This window comes from Glycine max, chromosome 4 (assembly GCF_000004515.6).
Source record: "Glycine max cultivar Williams 82 chromosome 4, Glycine_max_v4.0, whole genome shotgun sequence".
Taxonomy (NCBI): Eukaryota; Viridiplantae; Streptophyta; class Magnoliopsida; order Fabales; family Fabaceae; genus Glycine; species Glycine max.
Genome location: NC_016091.4, coordinates 860,579 through 870,236, shown reverse-complemented (window position 1 = coordinate 870,236; position 9,658 = coordinate 860,579). Strand labels below are relative to the sequence as shown.

Here is a 9,658-nt window from a genome sequence, read left to right as displayed (position 1 = left end):
CGGCGAGTTAAAATGATTTTGAAAACAATTAAGTAGTTGTGTGTATTGCATAGTTCATAGGTAAACTCTATGTTTGTGTCATGTATATATTAATACTATGTGATGTGTACATGATTCATGATATGTAATAACATACTTCTTTGGAATTATACCATTGCGATTGAGATTGAGTATATGTGATAAATTGAGTATGTATTGAATTGTAATATACATGTGTATTGAGATGTTGTGTGCAATGAGTTGTGAGCTATGAACCATACAATCACACGATTGTAAGACCATTTAAGGATGACGAGTTAATGCGCAACGAGTATTGTGATGGCAACCACTGTGGGAACCCGACGAGTTTAATCACAGGTGCGACGAGATAAAATTATTTTGAGAACAATTGAGGAGTCATGTGTTTTGTACAGTTAATAGATAAAGTCTGCGTGCTAAAATGTTTTCTGGGTTTGACCTAAATCAGGAGGGAGAAGCTTTGATGGACTCTTCAGAGTCTAGTGTTCGAGTGGTCGACAAGTGTATCAATTCACACAAGTAGTATAAAATGGTAAGATCGAGTATCGTATCCTCAGGAAATTTATTTCACCTTGACTATGTATATTCAGTATGCAAACACTTATACGGATTGAAAACAAGGCAAATAGTGAGTTTTGTACTAGAAAATCTATTTGAACATAAACAAAATATCTAAAGCTATAAAAAGTGAAAACTATCAAGTTAAGAACGTTGGGGCGTTCTACTAAATTTCTCTTATTGTATAAAATGTGTTTTCCTCTATTTAACGTTATCCTAGTGTTCTTATTCTGAGAAACTACTCAAACCATGATTCCTCACATGAATGAGCCTAACTCTCTTTAGACTTCTTCCTTGATCCCTCAATAAACTTGTTCTAAAAGAGTTGCATTAAGCCTACAACATAATATGAACTAGATCAGTGCACTTCATTCCTAGACATACAAATTTCTAGCTTGTTCTACCAAGTTCTAAGGTTTTAAAGCATTTTCCAATACTAAAAAGTCTAACTACACATACAAATGGGTGATCAAGCCACAAGCATGTACAATAAGTATAGATAGAAGCAATGAACACAGAAAAATAACATTAAATAGATAGTGAGAATGTTACATCAAGATTTTTCAGTAGAACTCCCCAACAAAGAAGCTTAGCCTTCCATTACAAGCAAAAACTCAAAACTACAAGAAAGAAACTGTTTTTGGTGAAAGAAATTGGAAGAAGATGATGGACGATGTCTCCCCCAACCTCTAAACCCTAAGTCTCTCTATTTTCCTGAGCTAAGCACCTCTGTTGCTCCAAACTCGTCTCTCTACTGCTTCTTGTTTTTTTTCCACCAACTTCAATGTTTTAAAGGCTCTTGGACCTTTCAGCTTCCGAAGGCTCGCTTAGCGAGCATGTCTCGCTAAGTGAGAGTTAGTGAATTTTTGCTAAGTGAGAGTGGGCGCGCTGAGAGCGAGAAGAGACAGCGTCCTCGCTGGGCGAGCACATCTCTAGCTTATCCTTTTCTAGGGTTTCCCAATCCGCTAAGCGAGCTGGATGTCTTGCTAAGCAGATGTCTCTCGCTAAGCGGATCTACCTCACTAAGCGAGTCATCAGCTGCTTGAACCTTCTCTTCTTTGGCCTGAAACTGAGTTTGGTTCAACATTAATTCACAAAAATGGAATTTCTACTCTATAAAATCACACAATAAGAAAAAATATATACAATTCCTACAAAAAGAACCATAAATTGGAGGTAAAGTTCTATTTCCTTGCAAATATTCAATATCAAACTAACTCATGAATAACAACTAACATCTAGACCTTAGGGGTAAATACACTTGGTTTGAGTGTTGCTTTAAGCTTGTGTCGATCCCACATGGTTAGAACATTCTCGCAAAACAGCGTTACCCTGACTGGTCTTCCTATGATTTTACCTAGTGAGAGTAGCCTGACTTACTAGTGTGTGGTCTGTCTTGTCATGTACTCCTAAGCGCTCGATGAGATTTTTCACTAACATGGTATCACATTGCATATAAGATTGAGTCTTAGTGTATCTATTGCATAACGTCTGTATAATGATATTTGTGACTTGTTACGTGATAGTGTGTAATGAATTGTGTGAGTGTGAGACGTTGTGTTGTGCTTGAGATGTATTGTTTTGAACACATGATTAATGTAAAGGTGTAGAACGTGATTTTGTAAATAAATCCTTGGGACAAATGATGTTATGGAATGAGTAGTAAAATGATGTGAATTGTGCTAAGTTGAACATGTTATACTTATATTATGTGTGTGTCTGTGTGCTTTCATTTATATTCACTTCCTGTGTGTTGCTTGTGTTTGAATCTTGTAATGATCTGAAACCTTGTGTTCGTGGGAGCAGGTGGTTAGGTGGATGACTTTAAAGAACTTCGTGCTAGAAGACGCTGAGACATAATGCTCTGATAGGATGTGACATTGAGGCATGAGTTTTTATTTCAATTCCATGATGTTATTTTACTTTATTTTATTTCACTGCTTAACTTGAGTTTTTTTGTAAATTTTGACGGTCTTGTTCTAAGTCATATATGTTTTTAATAAATTTTATTTGATAATAGTAAAGTGAATGTGATTCTTTTATCCATGTGAATTTGTGTACGTGATTTAAATAAAATTAATTTAATTAAATTCCATATATATATATATATATATATATATATATATATATATATGTATGTATGTATGTATGTATGTACGTTAGAGTAGAAGGTGTCACAAATGACGAAATAATAAAATTATAAAATTTTGAAAATGTGACTCAAATATAATATATATTTTTAAAAAATACAAATTTATGTTCATAATAAAGGTAGGGTTTATTTGATGATGAAATAGAAAAAATAATATAAATTTAATATGTTTGTGATTTGATTTGGTTCTATTTTCAGTTACGGAGATGGGAGCCTAAAAACTGAATGGACTTGGACAACTTTTTGAAAACGTATTCCTTGCCAATAAGTCTTTTTTTTTTACAGAACTTGCAAATAAGTCATGAACTCTGAAAGAAAGCAGATGTGTAATATATGAACAATATATTGAGTGGCATGTTTATCAAATCATGAACATAACAAGTACATTAGTATCTACAATTGTACCCACGACAATAATATCTATGCCATTACAAAAATTTGATCCCTCTAGTTTAGATTCTTCAACTAGTGATTAAGGATATTGAGAAGTGCAACTCTGATTTTAATCAAACGCCTAAACAGGGACTCAAGTCCTTCTTCAAGATCTGGTATGCAAGTCCCCAAGTTCTCTAGCTTCTTTAGCAAATCACTGATATCATCATTTGACTTGGTTGACATGTTAAAGGCAAATAACTGAAATGCAGCATCCACTTTTGCAAACTCATTCTCATCTGCTCCTTGTGCGTAGCCTACCCTTTTGTTGTGCATCAGCTTTGAAACCAAAGCCCAGCTGCTAATTCGTTTTGCTTGTGTTGACCCAGAAAAGAAATTCAGCAATGACTCAAACGTGGAAAAAGTGATCACTTCAGCTTCTTTTAACAAGTTTACCAATGCCATGGTTTGGTAGTCTTTGTAATTAGTGATGGCAAGGTTTCCTTTATTTGCATTACCCTTCAGATTCTCCAGGGCTTTGAATATGGCCTTTCGCACCACCTTCCTTGAGGTCAAGAATTTCTTAACCTCTAGTGTGAGTTCCACTTCACCTCCTCTTCTTCTTCTTATAGTTGATTGAAGCTCACGGGTGCACTCCTTGGTGTGAAGTAAGGCATCTTTGGTTGCCGTACATGCATCAAGGAGCCTTAGAGATCCATCCAAGAGATCATCCACCCATTTCTCTTGGCATTCCTGAACAAGTGCTTGTTGAGTTAAGGGTAGTTGAACCAACTTTTCAATGCACCCATGCAAATCTAGAAGGTTAGTAAGATTTTGCCTTAGCAATGAAGAAGAGATGGTATCATAGGCCCCTAGTCTAGATAAGCGTTCATTGCATTGTAGGATGAGAGGGTGTGGCTTAGAGGGCAAGCTATTAGAACGAGCATGGTTATGGAATTTGTGGTTCAATGAAGAGGCTGCCATTTTAATTTCCTCAATTAGACAAGAGGAGGGAGTTGCTGTTGAATAATTTGCAATTGAATGAGGAACTTGGTATCCTTCCTTGGCTATTGATCAATATATATGGCAATGGAGACACGAGGATTCTCATCTTAAACTAATACAAGTAATTGCTAACCGATCTAGATTGATCTAAATATTATCAGAGATATGTTAATGCAATGTCCCCCCAGCCTAATCTTTACAACTCACACCCCCTTTGTTTTATTGGTTTCTCCCACACCATTATAATCCCACACTTGGATTTTGGTCCATATTTCTTTTTGGTATACTGTTTCTTCATCATAAGTTGCACGAGGGACATTGACATTGTTTTGGCCGTTGCTACAGATATACAATAATATTTTTGTCTTTTGTGAATAATTATTTTATCCATGTAAACATTTGCACGTGTAGACTAGTTCAATTCGTAAAACGAAAGCTCCATACCTCTTGGTCTTGAATTCGTACTAATAAATATACAATCATTTATAATTCTACCACTTTCGGGTGTGCCGGTGATTGACTTGAAAGTTTCATTGCTTTTTGGCTTCATTATCATGCATTTCATGAAAAAGGAAGCCTCTATATCAGCAGATATGTTATGAAATTAATTCAAGTTCCTCGTCTTCTGTTTACTGTGACGAGTATGACAGTTGAACACCACCCCCCACATATTTTTTTAGCTACATTGTCAGTTTAACTCAAAATATATTTTTTTAAATATTTTCACTCCTCTTAAAACAAAACAAAAAAAATATAAGTTGTCTACATAAATTAGGGTTGTGAAAAATGAAAGTGATGGATTTTATGAACAAGATAGGCCGGATCCTGATTTAGATAAAGTGTTGCTACTGAAATATATTTTTAGTGGTGACGGTGTTAGTGTATTATAGACCTTGCTTTGCTGTCCGTATAAAATAGAAAGATATCATAAGGAAATTGCAAATTGATATTTGATTTGCTTTGTCCTCATAATAATAGGAAGACAGCCATCACATCGTTCATTGAATTAAACTTGTGATATTTGAGCCCACGAATGATAATTGAGGGCAGTTGATCAATCACCTAGCCACCAACCAAAGCCCAAGGGGCAAAAGGCAACGTGAGATCAGCCATGATGTGGTTCCAAAACTCAAGTGATTGATTGATATAGCATGACACACAACTAATATGCTAAGAACCGCCGAGATTTGAATTAGATCATAACACTTGTATTCAGATGAGAACATATAACTAAGACTATTATCAAATTAAACTTTTGAGAAAATAGTTTATGCATTAAAGAGATAAGACTCATCCAATAAAAAATTATCATGTATAATAAACTTATTAACTTTCACATAAACTACTCTAAACCTTTATTTTAGAATAGACATTAAAGCACCAAACATTCAGGCTTCTTCCCTCATTTCTGTTATTCTCTTATTTTGCAGCTGGACTTGGAATAAGACCAAATAGAGAAGTGATATGGCAGATATACATTACAGATACTCGGGACAAGGAAGGATAAAAGTAAGAACTGGAATTTGAATCTCTAATATATAAGAAGTGCTAAAAAAACAGTTATATTAATGTACAAGTAACTAGCACTCGTGACTACATCGCTGTGTGATGGGATTAAGTGAATTTAATTGTTACAGATATTGAGAAGGGAAAGTTTGGTTCTAATGATTTGCCTTTGAAGATGGTCAATTCCTGCCTCTAAAACCTGAATGCATAACTCCAAATTTTCCGAAGATCTTTCCAATTGCCTTCACATTCTTCCTTGATGACACATACTTACTACCCTCAATGATGGGTAGAAGATATAAAGTTGGTTGGGTGGTTAAGAAAAAAGGAGAGGAGAAAAAGATCACACTTTAATTCCTTTTTCTAACAAAAACTAACAATTAACATTTGTCGATAAAAAAAAACTCAATGATCAATTTCTCCAAATCATTTGAGTCTTTGACTTATTGATGATGATGGAATGAAGGCTTCAAAAGCCTTTAATATGTGAAAATACTCCTCATATTTTGACATGAAAGGGTGAGGTGCAGAGGGCACACTATTCGAGAGATAGTGCGGAGAGGTTTTCATGTTTGTAGTCACAAGAGTATGGAGCTCCTTGTTAGAAAGACTTTCATCGTGCTGCTACTATATGTTCCATATTATAGACAAGAGGAATATATTCCCCTCCAAGTTGGCGAAGAATAACATTATGATTGAGTTCTTAGGAATGAACGCCTTGGCGATGTTTGTGAAATGCTTCCCTAACACCATTCTTCCCAAACCCCCTGAAACTTGAAGCTTGTTCCCAAACCCCCTGGGACCAATGACAAATACTTCGAGAAGATTATAGCGGGCGCTGAACCAATAGCATTTTTTTATTTTTGGCTTAGGTTACCTCAAGTATAAACTCTGCAACTGCATGCTCTCCTCTTCTACTGCATTTTTACTGGTGTGCATTCAGTAATTTTTCAACAACTCCTATGGTCCAATGAACATTCTGACTGGAAACATTTACCTATTATGATTTAGGATAATTTTTTTTAGGGTGCCGATGGATGAAGTAACACGGCAGTTTTGAAGAAACCACAAGATCCTAGCCCTTGAAGGTAGTTTCTTTTATGACGAGTAATCCATAGATCCTAGCCTTTAGTAACAAGCAACATTTAGTTCTATGATAACTTTAACGATCTGGTTCAATTGTCAATTGACACCCATATGTTTGAAGAAAGTTCGTTATGTAAAGTTGGTGCTTAGATAGTCCGTCAGCATCAAACTAAACTTGGCAGCAAAAGAAGCTCGTTTCAGCCACTAAAACTTATCTTTAAACTTCTTACGCACAGTTCATAAAGGTTGACAACTTGGGTAGTTTTTCAAGTTTATCGACAAACAAAAATCGTTATTTGATATATCCATGGCCATTATACAAAATAGTATTCATCACGTGAAATTTTTTTATATATATATATATATATATATATATATATATATATATCACCATGACCTCTCTTCCCTGAATATTTTCTCAAAAAGAATAGTGATTGGAGTTGTGTTTGCAACTCCGGTACACACCTATTTTCCGTCAAATATCTGAGATGAAAAAGCTATACAGAGCAGCTTCAGTGTTGTCTCGGAACATAGAGTTTTAAATGGGTTACCAGACATGCAGTTAAAAGATCCAAATCTTTCTGTGAAGGCTAAAATTTACTTCCCAGAATAACATGCTAGCAAAATGCACAAAACAATAAAATATGAAAGCCTTGTGCCAAATATATTACCAAGAAGGATGTAAAAGGAAATAAACCATGAATTTAGCAACTGTCGAACTGATGCAATCTAGCATGAGGTACGTCTCAAACAGAAAAAACAAAATTTCACTTCAGAGGTGCATCAATACTACATAAATTATAACCAGTACATCTAGGTGTTTGTAGCTCTAGTGTAAATCTGCTGACTTGCATGGGCAGACACCATCCTGATTGAACCTCTAGCCATCAATTCCCTAATAGCCTTCCTTGCAAGTGATCCATTAATCTGTAAGGTGCATGAAAAATTATGAGAATCTTTTCTCCATAATGCTCATAAATTGAATCATCCATAAAATTTCAATGAAGAGATAATGAAAGCAGAAAATATTACTTTTATTACAAGTCAATGGTTCATCTAATTTTGCACATGTACAAGTATGGTCATTGAAATGTAAGACATTATTGCAACTGTGATTGACTAATTGTTAAGAATTAAAACAATCCTAGACCCCACAGAATTACAAAATGTTGTCAGTGTAGAACAATGGTGCATAATTACAGAATCATGGTGCTGAAAATGGACAAAAAAAAGAGAAGTAACTTTCAGCCACTGCCAGCAAATTTCAAATGAGGTAATCACAGACATTGTCTTGAACACAAGGTCAGCCTAACTAAATAAGACTACCTTAAAATTACTGATGCAACGGTAGCCTCATTACACAACTTACTATTAGGCAATAGCCATATGCCAAGAAGACTGTCAAATAGTTAAAATAAAACAACTTTCCAGGATTATTCCCCAAAAGGCAGCAATAGGGCAAGCACAAACACATGAACAATAAGTGCAACTAACAATAAATCCTAGGTTTAAAGCATGTAATCCAATTCAGAATCTCAGATGACACAAAATATACAAAGTTTCAAATATGCAACAATTGAAGTTAGATCCCAGCCAATCAGTCTAGATAATCTCAATTAAGAACATAAAAATACCAAACATATGCTCTAGACAATTACGAGCAGCCTAGGAATGCAGATCTCATAGAAGACTAACAATTAAGGAACAGTTATAACTGATGCCTCGCCCACGTTAAAGCTCTTGTAATTCCCAATTTAATTTTAACAATAACAAAAAACATGACATGCATGAAAATTCCACAAACACAAACGCTCTCATCAATACAAATAATCCTTTAACATAAAAAAAAAAAGAAGAAAGAGAAGAGTGGTAATAGAAGATACCCTCAAACGGTCAGAGAGAATGGAAGGAGTAATGAGCTTGTATTTGGGTGCCTCAGAGAGGAGCTTGTCATAGGTACCCTGATCGAAGAGCACCATGTTATTCACCTTTTCCTTTTGCTTACCCTTGCTCCACTTCTGTTACAACACAAATCCAACCTTGACATCAAATACCCATCCATCACACATATCTAGCATTACCCAACTGGCAAAAAGATAATAAATTGGAATAAAAATTAGAACTTGAACTAGAAACAAGAACCTTCTTCTTCTGCTTGCCACCGCCAGACTTGGCAGGCTTGGATGAAGGTGGGGGAGCCTTGTCCTTCTTTGGAGCCTGCAATTGCCATCAAATCAAATCAGAAACGCGGAAATTAGAGCATTCTAACAGAAACAGAATTGATGAAAATTGCACAGAAACTTACCATGAAATCCGATCGCAGATGGCGGGAGCCTTCAGATTAGGGACGGCAGCAGAGGGAGGCAATCACTATCACAAACCTATCTAGGGTTTTTGACAGTGTGAGGAATAAAAAGGCCAAACGATTCGCTTAAAACTACGTCGTTTAGCATATCTATAGTTTGGATCTCATTTTAATAGAAAGGGCTTTCTTGCCCAATGGGTTTTTTGTTAGATAAAGATTCAGTTCCGATTTCACATTGCTGTACAAAGACTTTTACGGCCCATTCTTCACCCTTCGAATTTTATGGGCCTAATATATCAATCATTTCAAATAATACATCATCTTTTCCTTTAAATTAAGGAGCACTTGAAAAGAGTTTATGAAAAAAAAAATTGAAAAAATTATTATTTTTTAGATATTTTGAATCTCACTTCAATAAAACATTTGATAAATTTTACTTAAATAATTCATTATAATTAATTCTAATAAGTTATCTGAAAAAATTTATAACATAATTCTCATTTAATAAGAATTTATTGAATAAATGTTAAATACACTAACACTAGTTGGGTCTTACAAGCATATCTTCTACTTAAATATAGGCCTATTTCAATAAATAAAAAATAGTTATTTTTGTCAATAAATCTATAAATATTTATTCCTAAAAAATGAAAATT

The 9,658-nt window shown here is 34.8% G+C and overlaps 2 protein-coding genes across 2 annotated transcripts; both read right to left on the bottom strand.

Moving 5' to 3' along the window:
- Positions 1-3,073: 3,073 nt before the first annotated feature.
- Positions 3,074-4,695, bottom strand: LOC100791816 (uncharacterized). The gene has a single exon (XM_003522864.4). It carries the CDS (start codon positions 4,082-4,084, stop codon positions 3,194-3,196), a length of 891 nt encoding a protein of 296 aa, XP_003522912.1. The 5' UTR covers positions 4,085-4,695; the 3' UTR covers positions 3,074-3,193.
- A 2,684-nt stretch (positions 4,696-7,379) lies between these two features.
- LOC100789867 (40S ribosomal protein S25) lies at positions 7,380-9,309 on the bottom strand. Its single transcript, XM_003522860.5, has 4 exons — positions 9,003-9,309; positions 8,840-8,914; positions 8,581-8,715; positions 7,380-7,624 (listed from the first exon to the last, which is right to left on the bottom strand). Exons 1-4 carry the CDS (start codon positions 9,003-9,005, stop codon positions 7,511-7,513), a joined length of 327 nt encoding a protein of 108 aa, XP_003522908.1. The 5' UTR covers positions 9,006-9,309; the 3' UTR covers positions 7,380-7,510.
- Between the last annotated feature and the right edge of the window lie 349 nt (positions 9,310-9,658).

Excerpts from the sequence above, each read along its gene's own strand:
- LOC100791816 (XM_003522864.4), bottom strand. The coding sequence starts at position 4,084 with ATGGCAGCCTCTTCATTGAACCACAAATTCCATAACCATGCTCGTTCT.
- LOC100789867 (XM_003522860.5), bottom strand. Across the intron at positions 8,716-8,839 it reads GTGGCAAGCAGAAGAAGAAG|AAGTGGAGCAAGGGTAAGCA; the intron begins GTTCTTGTTTCT and ends GTGTTGTAACAG. Across the intron at positions 7,625-8,580 it reads TTCTCTCTGACCGTTTGAGG|ATTAATGGATCACTTGCAAG; the intron begins GTATCTTCTATT and ends TGCACCTTACAG.